Source organism: Halyomorpha halys, unplaced genomic scaffold (assembly GCF_000696795.3).
Source record: "Halyomorpha halys isolate HHAL.00 unplaced genomic scaffold, Hhal_1.1 Scaffold1310.1, whole genome shotgun sequence".
NCBI classification, from domain to species: domain Eukaryota; kingdom Metazoa; phylum Arthropoda; class Insecta; order Hemiptera; family Pentatomidae; genus Halyomorpha; species Halyomorpha halys.
In genome coordinates, this window is record NW_027108292.1 from 21,679 (window position 1) to 38,547 (window position 16,869).

The 16,869-nt window shown below is 30.1% G+C and overlaps 1 protein-coding gene across 3 annotated transcripts in view; it reads right to left on the minus strand.

The window, feature by feature from the left end:
• LOC106689236 (cilia- and flagella-associated protein 61) overlaps nucleotides 1–16,869 on the minus strand; it is a 60,707-nt gene that overhangs the window by 16,230 nt on the left and 27,608 nt on the right. For all 3 annotated transcript variants that reach the window (XM_067046640.1, XM_067046639.1, XM_067046641.1), the window contains 8 exons: nucleotides 10,737–10,851; nucleotides 8,939–9,009; nucleotides 8,344–8,544; nucleotides 6,864–7,080; nucleotides 5,417–5,673; nucleotides 4,860–5,060; nucleotides 3,157–3,297; nucleotides 1,226–1,353 (listed from right to left, as the gene is read on the minus strand). In XM_067046640.1, the coding sequence (XP_066902741.1) occupies nucleotides 1,226–1,353; nucleotides 3,157–3,297; nucleotides 4,860–5,060; nucleotides 5,417–5,673; nucleotides 6,864–7,080; nucleotides 8,344–8,544; nucleotides 8,939–9,009; nucleotides 10,737–10,851 (1,331 nt within the window). The remainder of the gene's footprint in view (nucleotides 1–1,225; nucleotides 1,354–3,156; nucleotides 3,298–4,859; nucleotides 5,061–5,416; nucleotides 5,674–6,863; nucleotides 7,081–8,343; nucleotides 8,545–8,938; nucleotides 9,010–10,736; nucleotides 10,852–16,869) is intronic.

Sequence of the window (16,869 nt, forward strand, 5' to 3'; positions counted from 1 at the left end):
ATCTTACTTTTTTACATTTTATACCCCTGTTATTTTACACTTATGTTTTTTTCTCTTTTTTTTTCCTTTTGTAACTATTTGTTTGTATCTTTTTTAGCCCTGACGAAGCCCAGCAACGTGGGTCGAAACGTTGGCTCAATAAAATAGTATATTATCTACTATTTGAGTTTTTTTTTACCGCACCCAGACCATATTCCATTCATCTATACACACGGTCCATCAATAATCTTCCAGTATGCATAGAAAATAGTTTTTAGAGCTTGATATTTGGAAATGTGGGGGGGTTTGAATGGGAAGGAGTGGAGCTGGCACATGAGATCAGAAAGGCAGGAAAGCCAAGACAAACTAAAGATTCAGGATCACAGTCTTGTTATCTTGACCATGTTACAGGACCTTGCCTCAATTTTAACAGCTAAAAATTTGTAATCTGTTGTCTAATTGTTCTGGATATCCTAGAGGATCAACAAGTTTCTACTGTGATTGTCACATTTGTTTTCAGTAACAGTGCATTGTGGGTGCATTCAGTGAAAACAAATATATAGTATGGACAAAAGGTCTATTATTGATCACATATTAGTCAGAAGAAGTAAGGGACCTATTTATGTTAAGAAGTATTAAACAATGTTTCCTGACAGGAAGCTGCCATAACCTAGTTGTACTGTTCCAAATCTGAAATAAAAAAAATATGCGATGGATATTTTATTGTATATATCAAAAACAAACTGGAAGAAGAAAAAATGAAAACATTTTAATACAAAGAAGAGGCATATTTAATGTGAGTAGAACCAAAGGATATAGTTAGTATTATTATAAAAATAGTGAAATTAATATATAAGTAAAGATTAAATTTTTTTAAAAAATTCTACATTGGATTCATTCATGTACTAATTCTTTTAATTTTACTTATATCTTCTTTTTCATTTTATAATAATACTAACTATACACTTTGGTTTTAATCACATTAAATTTGGATTATACATGCCTTTTTTTTTATTACTGAGCTATTTGTTCCTCCAGTCGAAACAAGAATAATTAAAAAAATAAATTGCATGTGTTTTATTCAAGTTTTAATTGTTTTAACATTTTACTGAATATTCTGAATATGTGGATAATAAAGAGCATTATTTCTGACTTTGTTGTTTTAGACGTTAGACATATCCATATTAGCAATCTTTATTTCAAAATATAACTAAAAGTACGTCTTAAAGTGAATCAATTAGCATACCTCGCTCAAACTCCTTTTTATCAAATATTTCTTTCAAACTTAACATCATGTAAAATGCATCTGTATCACTGTTAATTGTAAAAAGGTTTTCAGGTCTGTTACTATGTTTATTTTCTACCCCTTTGATCCTGAAAACAGATGAGTGAGCATTTTAATATAGGTAAGTATTTTAAATTTAAAGGAAAAATTATTTCAACAATTTTAATTTCTAAAAACTAAAATTGCCATCATCAGGAACAATCATATTGTTATTTTGTATTTCCATCCAAGTATGTAATACAATTCTAAATTGAGTCTAGAACATTTTAAATTCAGTCCAATATTGGTAAGCCAAATATTATCATTTTTTTAAGAAAAATTAATATCACAATTTTAATCTTCACCACTTTTCCAATATTTTTTTGAAATATTTACTTTTAGAATTTAGGTTTAAACATTCAATACATTACTCATAGCATATGATTTATGGGACAATGTTTACTGAACAACAAAATTACATTTTCACTGTTTAGACTTGACTTACAGCCTCCAATTCTACATTAGAGTGAGCATTTTAATATAAAAATAATGATGCTACTACTTAAGGTACAACTAATAGTATATGTTAAAGTAAAAAAAATTAACATACTTTGATCAAACTCCTTTTCAACAAATATTTCTTTTCTCATTTAATAATACACTAATTTTGTAAGTTAAGTTTTTAATTTTTTTATATTTACTTATATATTTTTACCAAATCATTGAGGGAATATTCTTCTTGCATGAAGTTGTTTTTTTTTTTGCACATGTGTTGCACCTCTCCATACGTCTCCCTATGTCTTAACTTAATATTCATAGCACCAAAGTCTTATGTAATTTACATAATTCCTACACTGAAATATTGCACAATTATAAACAATAAACATACTTAACTAACAAACAATTATGGGGTAGTGGACCTGCTGCTACTTACTGGTCCTTAAAAAACTAGAATATGCTACTAGTCATCATAACCTAATCTACAATCTACTGCTTGGTGACCAAAATGTAAACTATTATTTAGCAGACAACCATTTCATTTTGTTTTTCAGTAATTTCTTGTAAATACTTTAAAATTGCTCTTGTAATAACCATCTAATAAACTGTAAAATTTATAAATGTATTATTTCACTGGGTGGCTTCAATGCCCAGCAATTTTACTGTAGAATTTGATTCAAAAAGAATTTATTTTGAAGAAGACAGTTGATCTAGTTTGCTCTTCTGTTGGTGCAGAATTATCTACCATTATTTTAGTGTTTGAAGAGTGATGTTATTTTGAAATATCCTTCGAGTATTCTTCCTCCCCTATATCAGTGGTATCTATCCTTCTGTAAGGATCTAGGGTGAATATCTTGACGACTTGCTATCCTCCTGCACAATTGTACCCTTGTACTATACCCTGCATAGTGATCTAGATGGGTTAAGTATTGAATACGATAATTGTTACTTGTAATTGTTTGATTAGTACAATGTTAATAATCCTTTTTTCCATGGAGTATCCGAGGGCATTAATTCCAAAATATGAGTTTTTTCACCTTCTATTTCATTAAATTTTTTATTTGTATCAGCATAGAAAAAGTGTGCTTTATTAATAGATATAATTGTAAAGCTTTATATTCAATAGCTATTTACAAGACTCTACAGCCTTTAAGTATAACTAAGTACAGAATTAATAAAATAACAAAGAGTAATTTTAGAGTATACAAAAGAGTTTCAAGCAGTCGAATAAAGAAAATAATAAAAAAAGGGAGTAATGATACGTTAGCTAGTTATTTATTTAGAAAATGCTAATTTATTTCATATTGACTGTAGATGTATTGATATTTTGATCCAAATTTATAAAAATAAGGGAAAAAAACGTATCAAAATAATAATTATATAATCTACATTAATATTATAAGTAGTAAACTTACTCATCAATTACTACTCTGCATTCTTTTTTGGGCATTAATTCTGCAACAGACTGCGGTTTTGAGAATTGTGTCCCACAAAACAGAAATAAATAATCATAATCAAAATCATATTCTTCGTCCACCAAGAGGAACTTCTGTTTTCTGAAAAAATAGATACCAATTTACTTTTTTGTAAACATTTAAAGGTGAACAGGTAGCCTTTGAAATTGTATCAGACATATTGTGTAACTTAGCAGCACAAGTAGTTGATCTATGGCAGATCACCCATCAAAGACTTGTGGGAAGGGTATGAGCCCCGAAGGTGGATATATTGTTCCTCTTTACCACAATGAAGACCCATTTGAGCTCATCATTAGAATGAAAAAGAATCTATATAAATTTGAAAGGACTTATGTTTTATTTTATTTTATTAAAATTTCTTCATTTATGTATATTGATTGGCATGGTACACTCAATTATCATTACTGAATTATTATTTAATTATTTTTAAAAATTATTAGTTTATTCACATTTTGAGTGCATCGGATCTTAACTAAGTTCTCAATTCTGAATGTTAATTTAATTTTGTTTTATAGTATATCACACAAAGCATTAATTTTCAGAAAAACATTAATAAAAATTGAATTGATGAACTCTTATGAATTAATTAGTAGCATCTGTTATACTCTTCTTTGGCTTCTATGAAATTGTTGCAATGAAAAAGATTTTCAATCATCTATTAATAAAAGCTTCAAATTTGAAAACAAATAAATTTTCAGAGAGTATTGGATCACTTTTTTTTTAAATATTTGTACTTCTAGCAAGTCCAATGTCTTGTCAATCATATTAGAAAGTGTTGAAGAACTTTTTTTAGTCTTGGAAATTTTGCATGATAAATTTTGAAAGGATTATCATTTTTTGTTTCAAATAATTGGCCCAAGCTTACTGTGTTATTTAATATTCAGCTCTAATCATTATTTACTCTTTTATAACTGATAGTAATTGCAAATTTATTCTCTATCTCAGTCTGTTTATCCTATATAATTTAGCTATTTAGTTTTACCTATTCATTATATAACTGCATATTTATTCTCTATCTCAGTCTGTGGTGAGTCTGATACATTATCTAATAATTATAAACAACTAACAAACAAAAATGGGGTAGTAGACCTGCTGCTACTTACTGGTCCTTACAAAACTAGAATATGCCACTAGTCATCACAACCTAATCTACAATCTACTGCTTGGTGACCAAAATGTAAATTATTATTTAGCAGACAACCATTTCCTTTTGTTTTTCAGTAATTTCTTGTAAATACTTTAAAATTACTCTTATAATTACCATCTTGGTGAAAACATGAATACACATAAATGTTCTTAATCAACATAATACATTAATATGCTATTTCAGACATCTAATAATCCTATATTTTGAAGTAATTATTTATAAATCGTAAATAATTCTTTATTCAATGAAATAAATTATAATTTTTTATCTATAAAACATACACACTTTCTTTCATCCTTAAAATAATAATGTTTTCTCCAAACTATTGATATCAACCAACTTTTTATTTTGCAAAAGAAGTAAAATATCACTACAACATATATACTAATTTCTACATTAATATTTACTTAAATATCTGTGTTATACTTGATATATTTTACTAGATTAATTTAACTTATTATTTTTCTAAATATTTGTTTTAGCAGCTTATAATCACCTGTCTATACTTGTCACTATGCCATCAACCATATCTACCCAAGTATCTAAAGATAGCCGACCTAAGTATTCTTCATTATATTTATTACTTGATACAGTCATCATTTTAACATATTTATCATATTGTTCTTCAAATTTAGTTGGTAGACCTCCTTGTGAAATTAGAGTAATACTTTTATAGCCTGAATACCAACTTGAAGGACTGAAACAATTTTTAAGATTTAATTGATAAGATCATTTAGAATTGTTACATTGTCAAACCCTTACATAGTGATTACTGAAAAAAAATAATCACCAATATTAACTAGCTGATAAAAAACTAGCTGATAATTGTTTATTATAATGGTTTGCAATTCTAGGAAATCCTAATGAGTTATCCTCTTCAGAACTAATTTAAATTTGTTTCTAGCTATAGAAGTTTTATTCAAAATCAATTAACTATATGATTTTAAAAGAATTTGATTATTGAAATTTTCTATTTGGATAGATGATGAAAAATGAATGAACTATAATCTATTATTAAAAAAAACAACCTTTATAAATATAAAAATTTTCTACCTGAATATGAGATGTTCCAAGAAGCTTAGGGCTAGCTCTCCACCACCTACTACTACAATCTTAGTAGTATAAAGCTTTTTTTGGATTCCGGCCATTTTGTAGTTCATATGGTATAAGGCAAAAGGATGCATATTTTCACGTATAATCCTCCCATAAGGAGTTAAGTTCCCTAGACCTTCTTTCCAATATTTTGGTAAGCGCCTAGGTTGTACTGGGATCCAATATTCAATTCCAGATAGGATTGAAAATTCAGGATACTAAAAATGAATAAAAGTTTTACATTATCTTTCATGCATTGTATTTTTATTATAAAACAAATTATAAATTGATTTAATGAATTATTTATCTAAAATCACACGATGCTTTATTATGATTAATTATAAATCTTATACAAAATTATATTCAACTTTTAATATCTTATACACAAGGCTGCTCAACTATCCTGGCTCTAAGAATTATCAATTATTAATCTTTGGTCAAAATTATTAGATTACACCAGAAAATATTTCTTAAGAAATTTTTTTTTTTTTTACAAATTTGGGGAGAGAAAATTAATGGTAAAAAACAGTAGAGTAATAAATGGGCTACTGTAGGATATCAAAAATTAAATGAACACATTGCCTTCTTTTGTTTTAAGATGTAGCTTTGTTTCAGCAATATTAAATTATTTGTCAAAATTATGTGTTTATAATGTCAACATTTTTAGAATAGGAATTACTGTTGGAAAATAAAATCCAACATTTAAATCAGTTCTTTTTGAATTTATGAAAGTATGAAATGGATAAGGCAGTTAGTCTGAAACTTGCTTTAAAAAGTTTTAGTTTTTACAAAGCACAAAAGATTTAGTATTTAAAATTGAATCTTTTATTTTGTCCCTTAAGGTGTAATACCTCGTAAGTGTGAAAAAGTTAACAATACATTTTTATACTTAAAAAAAAGAAGAAGAAAATGACTGTATAATTCTAATCAACATGAAAAATCCATATACCATTCCAAAGACATTTTGTCTCAATCCTTGTTCTGTAGGATACCAGCATAATTTTTTCTGGCTTTGAGAATTCTTTCAAGATGTTTCTACAATAAAGCTTTCATTTTTATTTTGTTAAATGGTGCAATGTTTTTTTAGAGTGAGGATCAGCTTTAGTCATGATTTGTTAAATAGCATTTAAAGAATAAAAAAGAATTTATAGGTCATCATTATGTCATAAAATTTTGAATTATTTTTATATTTTATTATTTTTAATAGTTTTTCTTTGTTGTTTGTGTTGTTAATAAATTCATAAACTGGTAGGGGAGAATTAAGGTCTGAGTCAGCTGTTACTTCAAAGTCAGCGGAATGAGCAGATCAGCTGATTCAAATATATATATATATATCCTGTTATGTACTACTTCAATTATTCCAGATGTATAATAAAATCATGATGTAAAGGTATGACTTTGGGTTTACTTTTAGCATTAGATGTCCAGGAATTATATAGGCATACAGAGTTGTCCAGAAATTTTGCCTCATTATGCTTCTTAAAAAATATGTAGTTAAGTGAAGGAATGGAGTAATAAGGACAAAATGCCTCACAAATCCATGAGCATCTCTTTTGTGTACTGAATAAAATATGAAATCTTCCACATTGTAATTTCCAACTAAATAATCCATATCGTTTTCCTGACTGCAATAATAATATATTTAATTATATACAACCACAACACTCATTAATTTTTGTTTATTAACTTTTTTTATATTAACCACATCTTTATTTATAGGTTAATATACTATATATATTTACTGCTTGACTATCATATGTTAAGATGAAAGACTCATGCTACTAATCTAAGATGAAAACTACAATATGGCCCATATTCACATGAAATTAGTAAATATAAAAATAAAACTATTCTCAATTAAAATATAATATCCAAAAAATAAATAAAATGACTGTCAAATTTAACCCACAAATGGGATATGGCACCCATCAAAATTTTTGTGAAACTTTATGGCATAAGTTTCAAATGTATTGATAATTTTTGTTTCTTGAGTAGTTTCATTTCTTATCATAAATCCAAGGCACAGCTTCCTCTACATCAGAATTTGATATGGAAAGAGTCATGGGTTTTAGTCAGCACAGAAAAATGTTGGGTGTATGCTTACTGCATATAGAAGTTAAATTATGTCCCTATAAATTGTTAATAGTCAAATTAAAGGTGATTAATATCAATTTATCCTGGAAGAAATAAAATATACATATAAACAGTTTTTTTGTAGAAAATTAGAAGTATCAAACAATATTTCAGATGTTTTATGTTTTATTTTTACATTAGGATATAAAATCTTATTTAATAAAAACAAACTTTGAATTTGCTATGCTTTTATGTATAAGATAAGTATGTACAGTAACAACATATACAGATCTTCTACATGATTACTAAATTAACAGTGTTATTTATAATTATTTAAAGGGATCATGATTTTTTTTCAGCTCATTCTACTTTGAATTGGGATTAAAACTATAGAAAATATTGCTAAAACTTTATTATATTTATTTTCAGGAATCAATTTACACCCTTCATTCACTTCTTTATTCTTTCAACATTTGAACAACGTTTCTAGCTCCTTTGCCCATTATCAAGTTCTTATTATTAATTTGTGGAAATGTGTCATTTAAAATTAAAAATCATTCTTATACATTCCTAAATGAATATAAGTCCTAATTTTTTTTTTTAGTAAAAAGCTTATTTTTTAATCTTCAATTATTGCTGAATTCAAACCATGTTTACTTTTCAAATGCACTTCCTTCCTTTTGTCCACTTACTTATTCATATTTCAGTGCACTTTGGAACTTAGTTGTTGTGGTGCAACTAATATTTATATTTAAAGAAAATATTGCTTTTGCCATGCTTATGAAAATAATGTCAAGTAATTATTTAAAATGTACCCAACTACTGCGAAACCAATCAGCGTGTTGCAACAGATAAAAACATAACATTTCAGTGGTGAAACTTTGGCAAATCGGTTTGTTTGTCCTCTTAGGATGGTGAATACATCTTTATGAATCTGATGATAATGAGGATTTCGAATAGTTAGTGCCATGATTTCTTCAAAGTCTGTCATTTCAGCTTCCCTCACCAGAAACAGTCTAGAAATTGAACAAAATCAGCATAAATTCTATTTAAATTTATAAATAAGACCAGTTTCCTGTAAGGGAATCATTTTTAATATTTTAGTGTATTGATTATTTAATTAATGGTTATAAATGAGATACTGAAAAGACCAAACCAAAAATAAAATAATTAAAAAATGAAAATTTTTTTTTTTAATGTTAAATTTTTTTATGTATGCAAGGTTTTGAAATATGTTAGAAAAATGTCTCAAGCAGATTCCTTTAATTTAGTTTGAGCTCTCAACTAATGTATAAAATATATATAAAATACAAATAGAAACTGAACAATTATTTTCTCATTAACAATTAGCCAGAGATTATATTTTGGATTGATTAAAACTTGATAGATTTACTAAAACAAGTAAATTACCCTGTGAATGCCAATTTGAAACAAACAAACAAATCTCGATTCCCATATGTTCTTCTCTTGCGATCTAATAACTAGAAAAACAAGAAAATTAGGTCAGTCAAGAAAATATATCTTATTAACTTAAGCTTGGTTATAATTAGAGGTCAGATTTTTGTGTAGTTAAAAACACAAAATGTGCAGAATTGTCCAATGAAAACACAAAATTTATATAAAACACTTAAAACCTGCAATAATCAACTATTGTTTAATTTATAATATTAATACATTGAAAGTTTGCTGCCCTGAAAGTGGTTCCTTGGCAAATATTATTTGCCCACCTTCAGCGGACTCAGCCCAATCTCTTATAATAACAAGTGGCAAAGGGAGGGCACCAATTACGTCGGTATATATACTTTTTTTTTTTTTTCGACCAAGACTCCCATTGGAGTCCTATACTGCCTAACCATGGTTGGGGGTCAAAAGTTCTTCATTTTGTGGGACCGCCACACAATGAAAAAAGTCAACGTCCCAGGCCGGATTCGAACCGGCACCGCCAATAGACATCAATTTGGTAAGACTGTGTCTTAACCACTGAGCTATGGGCGGCGCTATATATACTTTAGATATATATTAATGTTGTTACAAATCTGTTTAATAAAGGAGGTAAGAAAAAAAAAGCTTGCTGCAACTTGTTTTAATTAAATCAAACTCTCTACATTTACATAAAAAACTAAGCTACTATGATTAAAACCTAAATTTTTGTACATAATTTGAGGAATCTAACTGTATTGAATGATTTTATATTACTATTATACTATTTTGAAGGCTAGAATTAAATTTTTAAAACTCTTAAAACTACTTCAATTGATGAGTTATAAGTGAATGTAGAAAATTTTAAAATGTTTGAGTAAAAATGTATAGTCATAGTCATGTTGTCCAAATCAATTGATTTTTATGTGACATAATACACATGGGTAATATAATAATAATAATATAAAAAAACAACATAAAAAACTGAAATTGCCACTATTCACAACAAAGTTGGATGGTAGGATGAAGGGCAAGGAATCCAAGTTAAAAACTATGAATGTTCTCCATAATATGCTATTCTTGAGAGAATTTCTCGTAGTTATCCAGAACCACATATTAATTCTATTCCAGGAATATTCATCACTTGTGTTTACTTGTTTTTTTTAAAAGCTAAATTTGACTATTGAAATGTAAACAATGCATTGCTTTACCTCAATTTTGTTAATTTCAATGATGAGAAGATAGTTGACCATGATAATATATATGAAGAGAAGATGGTTGGGAATGCGGTCAGAAAAGGACACAAATAAATTGAAAAACGTATTTAATAGTGTCAACGTTTCAGCCAGAATTTCTAGCCCTCATTAGGGCTACTAGTGGAGATCAGAAATCTAAGTCACTAGTTGTTAATTTTGAACTATAAATAAAAAAAAAAAATATTGGCATACATACATTTATAAGTGCAAAATGTGTGAAATATAGTTCAAGCATTAAATTTTATGCAATAATATTCAAAATGATAGTATGAATGTATTAATAAAATTAATTCAATATAAATCTAAACTTAGAATTACTTTCATATTATCATATCAATTGGAGAACCATGAAGCGAAACCTACATTCACCTTATGATCAGTATTAATTCTGGGATATTATTATTGCAAATAATGATGAGGGTTCATTTAGAATAATGCCACATTGTACCACAAATCATGCTGAATTACAACAAATTAAAATTTTAAGTTAAAAAATGCCTTAATTTTTTTTAACTGGAATACAATACACTTACTTCACAATAATGGAGGATAGGTTGATAGTGGTCATGACTGGCCACAGCGATTAAGATGTAGTGCTTGTTAACTGGAGAATGCTCAAAAATATATTTCAGGTAATTGTGAACTAACCTGAAATGATTATTTAAAGTTTACATGCATTTCAAGAAATAGAGGTAGAGAATAAGGGTTTACTTTGAAGGAATGTACCTAATTAATTCTGATTATTGTGATATATTTATATTTAGCTAAACAATGGTATTTTTGAACAGTTAAGTAAATGGTTGTACAGTCCTGTGAAAAAATTCATAGCAAAATAATATTTTTAGACTTCTTTTTATGTTATTAGATTGGTAAGAAGCTTTAAATAACCTTTGATCAGTTTGATAATTTACGAACATCAGATTTTTTAAAAAAATCTTGTTTATACTGTGAATATGAAGTATAAACTCAATGTTTGTTTTTCTATTGTTTGGTGTATTAATGGATCAATATGGCATAGCAGTAGTAACAAAAATAGTAGGAGGGCTTTTGTGTGAATTATTTTTATTTTTTAAATATTGCCCACAAGGCGTAGGGAGTTGATAGCCCCATCGCCCGGTCATTGTACCGCAATGTGGCCTTCCATGTTGGGGAACACAAACTATGACATTCACACAATACACTATAACAGCACACAACAACACCAAGGTCATTAACAGGATTGAAAAGGCCTTATATAATTCGATGTAGAAGGGGCATTCCACAAAACAAGGACTGAGGCAGCCTGTAAAGCCTTATTGGACATTTCTGCCCCGAATGCAATTATCAGATGGGTAAGATTTGTTCTCAATAATAAAATAATTGTAGTCTTGGAAGACGGTACTAGGCTACAGGTGCAGGCAGTAACTGGATGCCCTCAGGGGAGTTGCATCTCACCGTTGCTATGGTGTCTAGTTATGGATAGCCTATTGAGAAGACTTGAGGATGCTGGGATATTTGTCCAAGCTTTTGCTGACGATGAAGTGATCCTCATTATTGGAAAGTTCGTGAGTACCATCATGGAACTTATGCAAGTCGCATGTAATGTAGTACAGACATGGTGTACTGAAATGAAGTTTTCAGTTAACCCAACAAAGACAGAGTTTATTCTATTCACCAGGAAGCGGAAATTGGGTATTTTTCAAACCCCGATTTTCTTTGCCAATCAACTCCAACTGAGCCAAAAGTTCAAATACCTTGGAATTAATTTTGACGCAAAACTGAACTGGGGATCTCATTTGGCAGAAATTAAAAGAAATATAAGTGCTGCCTTTTGGCAAGTAGGCGCTGCCTAGGGCTTCAGCCCAAATGTTATGCATTGGATTTACTCAGCGATAATAAGACCGATACTTTACTATGGAAGTATTATGTGGTGGACAGCCCTGCAAAGGGCTTCCCATGTGCGATCCAAAGGATGGCCTGTATCGACATAACTGGGGCATTTCGCACAACACTTACTAAGGCATTGGAAATACTGCTTTCCCTAATACCACTCCACTTACTGATTAAAGGGAAAGGGGTATTAGTCTTTCTAGGAATGAAAGAAAATAGACAATGGACAGAGACAGGATAAGCTACTAGTCCCGCGACAATAGCTAAATTGGTGGAAAGCGAGCTACCAATACTACAATACCGCTCACCACTTCTAGATAAAACACTAAACCCGCTCTAGACACTAAGATTTTTTACCTACACCTAAAGTTAGAGGATTGGGTATAGGGTTTAGTGGAAACCTCAGGAGAGTATCTGCCCTGTTTCACTGATGGATCGAGAATGGATTCGACAGGACTAACGGGGGCAGGGGTTTACATAGAAGAATTAGGCATATAACTAAGCTTCCCACTAGGCAAGCACTCGACTGTCTTTCAGGCAGAAGTGTTTGCCATCTTGTTAGCAGCTTTATGCCCTGAAGTCACTAGCTGTGATAAGACTGGCATCACCATCTTTTCAGATAGTCTGGCTGCCCTTCAAGCCTTGGAGTCACCTCTAATTTGGTAAGAGAGTGTAAACTAGCCTTAGAATCATTAGCGTGATCAAAGACGCTTCGGCTTGTGTGGGTCCCAGGACACAAGGGAATCACAGGTAATGAAAAAGCAGATCAGCTTGCTAGAAACGGGGCTGAGTACCCTCCTATTGGACCAGAACCATTCCTAGGAATTTCTAAAAGGCATCAGAGAAAAGTAGTCCTTGACTGGACATGGAAGAAAGCAGGTAAGGAGTGGAGGGACTGTATAGGGCTGAGACAGGCCAAGATTTTAATAACTAAACCCTCTACTTCTAAAACTATGTGGCTGCTAGGCCTAAATAGAAACGAACTCCGATTATTAATAGGAGTCCTGACAGGTTACTGCAGACTTAAAAGACATCTTAAGATATGTGGAATAGTTCTTGATGAAACCTGCTGCTTATGCGGACAGGCCCCAGAGACTACCTTACATTACATAGCAGATTGTGGTAGGTTACAATTACAGGAAAAGAGGCTTCCTCTATTGATTGGGAATCCCTTTTGAATTTCATTAAAGGTTCGATATAGAGAAATAAGATATATTAGCTTATTATAAGATATATTAATAAGAGCCATTCCATTGGGTTGTCTTGGGGATGGCAAAAAGGACCAATAGGCTCACTTGCCGGACTTGTTCCCCCACCATTGCCATTACCAGTACCAGTTAATATTGCCGCGCGAAACTCAACTCACTGAAATTGAGTATGAAAGGATAATGGACCTAAGAAGAGGTGACTCCTGAGATAAACTGCTCTCAGGGTGTAGTAAAATTTTTTTTTAAATTACAGCCCAGACTATTATGTAAAAAAGGAATGAGATGGAAGAGATCCAAGTTTTTTTGAACATATGAAACGTGCGGTTTTGAGAGAAGTCGCGAAAACAGGAGCATCCTCTGCACAGATTGTGTTCATTCAATTTAGGATGTGATGCTAGCTTCGTGAGGATGTGGATAGCTGAATCAAAGTTTTTAAAATATTGTAAGGTTATGAGAAAACCGTAGCTCAAAAAACATCATTTGCGGCGACAAAAACAGTTTGCTAAATGATATGGTGAAGACAGAAAAAAATGGTCAAGCGTTATTTTCAGTGATAAAAAAATATATTATTGATGGTCCATATGGTTTTAATAACTACTGACATGGCCTTAGAAAGGAAAAAAAAATTAGGAAGGTCGCATTGGGATGGTGGAGTATATGTATATGGTATGGGCTTTTTTTAATGGAAAGAGGAAGTTTCGAATTACATTCGTTTCCGGCAAAATGCTGTTAGTTTTCAAAATGTAGAAGAGTTCTTTTTGCCATTTATTATAATGTTGGAAGAATAAATAACTTTTCAGGAGGATAACGGGCCGATTCATACAGCGCGCTCTACAATGGTTTCAGGATTTCGGGATCAATGTTTTGGATTAGCCAGAGCTCAATCTGATTGCAACTTTGTGGGGAATCATGGCTAGAGATTTCTACAACATTTAGAAGCAAGAAATCCAAAATATTTATGTGTCCCGTGCGGTGTTATTAAAAAAAAAAAGAAAAGACCAATCCACACTACAGTTAAACAACAAACACTATGACCTCTCTTCAACAGTAGGAAGAAAACTAAGGTGGTATTTGTCCATTAATACACCTGACATAGAAAAAAAAACATTGAGTTTATACTTCTTCACAACATAAACAAGATTTCTTTACAAAATCTGATGTTCGTAAATTATCAAACAGATCAAAGGCCATTTAAAGCTTCTAATGCAGCCAATCTAATAACAAAGAAGTCTAAAAACATTATTGTGCTATGAATTGAGTTTTAAATTTTATAAATACTTCATTACTATATATGTATAGATTTTATAAGTTGAGTCTATATTTTTTCACAGGACTGTACATAAGTAGGCGGGTCTTTATCATGGAGGGGTGTATGTGTATATATACTCAAAAAGTTTAGAAATTTAAGATTTGAGAGCTAAATTAAACCTCAAACTTTGAAGTGAATCATTACACTCAATGGTATTATTATATTTAAAATAGCTTATTAGTTTAATTAATTAGGCTAATGTCCTAAGCATTTTTCAATAAGATTTTGATTGTAATAGCAAACTAATTATAACTTCATATCTCTTTTCTTGTGGTATTTTGCTGTTCTTCATTTAGTGTATGACTTTCTTCAATAGTGTTGAGGGACGATGTGATATGTAATATGTTTGATTGTTTTCATTTTTTTTTTTTAATAGTGTTACTCGGAGTAACACCAGCAAAACAAAACAATCAAACTCATTGTATTGATGTTTATCGAATTCGTTTATGCTGGCAATAATAATTTATATTAAGTTTTCGAGTGCATGATAATTTTTAGAAAGAAATTTACCTATGATTTTTTGCTTACTTATATTTTTTATATGTATGTGTAATTTTTTATTTTTCTATTTATTTAATGTAATTTACAACTGTACAAAATAATAAATACAATAAGTAAATTGGATGAATGTTTCAAGCACTTGAAAATCTTGGGAAGGAACCATCCATTGGTGGTACTTCAAGTATTATTTTAAATTAGAAGGTCTCGTGGACATCTTCTTTTCATACGCCTCGGACGATTATCAGGGATTGTTAAGGATGAGAGTGTCTTATCATTACAATCCCTTTTCATTTATTAAAATTCATCTTCACAAACCTCGAAAACAATTTTCAATTCATACGATATGTAGGTAGCTACTGAAAGTACCTGCTACCAATGCAGCCTTACGTTAAGTACTGTCAATTAGGTACTAAACAGAAAGTTGCTACCAAAAAAGTTTTTTCAAAATTAGCCAGTTTTAAAATTTCCAAAACAAACGGATAACTCTGAAATTCTCCCACCTTCGGAAAATTTATCTCTCTAAATACCGTTTATATAAGTTTTTTTTTCTGCATAATAATCCTTATGAGTATTGTTAACGCCATAATATAACTACGTTGTAAATAATTGTAAATAGTATTTAGTTTTATAGTTTTAATTATATAGTTATATAGTTTTATTAGTATTTAATTTAGTTACATTTATTTTTATTTGTATTGTTTTATCTAGGTTTAGTTATTTGAAAAGAAAAATGTGTAATTATATTTGTTTGTAATAATGAGTAATAGAGACAGTTGCTAGGGGTGATTATTGTTGCGTCACCTAGCAACGGACCGACCATCTTAGTTTTTAGGGCAGTTCCGGCTAATTAGTGGCCGTGGTAGCATTAGCAGCCCTGTCTGTGTTTGGTTGATAATAGTTTGGACATTTTTAGTGAGTTAGTGAGTCATTACAGTGCGGAACCAGACCTTTTCTGTGTTTCCACTTTATTAATTGCAGTTTCGACTAATTATTGGCCCTGGTAGCGTCATCAGCAGCCCTGCCTGCGTTCATTTTGTCGGCTCGCCTAATACAACACGACTGTTGGATATTCGGACCATCAATGAGTCACTACACCAACTACCAGAACTGCGACCTACACATATCGGCAGCACACCTATCGAAGCAACCCTACATCGACCAGCAGTATTTATTTTACATATTTATATTGTTTGTAAATTTGTCTCTTTTGTTTTCTTAATTTATTTATCTAATTTATTTTTATCTGAAAGACCTTTGTATTTTTGCTTGTATGTTTTATTTATGTTAGTTTTTAGTTTTGTTTTTTACCATGTTTAAATTGAAGCAAATAAATGTTTAATCTGAGGCAGTTTGTTTTTTGTTCATTTTTAAAGCCTTCCAACAAAAAGACGCAGTCGATTTGAGGTGGCCTTAACAGGTATAATGTTTAACCAAAATTTTCACATTTTGAAATAAGCTCAATATTTTACATTTTACAACTTTTTGGGTTCTGAAAATATTCGTATATATTCCATTCCTAACATTCTCCATTACAAAGACTCTCGTCTTGCACAATATTCTATTCATTTGTACATAAATAAAACACCGTTTTAGAACAATATTTTGATTTCTCGTATAATCCATCAAAAATCGGCTATATATTTTCAAGTGTCTATCGTTATAAGAGTTCGATTCAGAATATATATATATATATATATATATATATATATAAGTTACGGTACGGGAGTTACGGAGTCAGCTGTTATTCACAGGTAATGAAAAAGCAGATCAGCTTGCTAG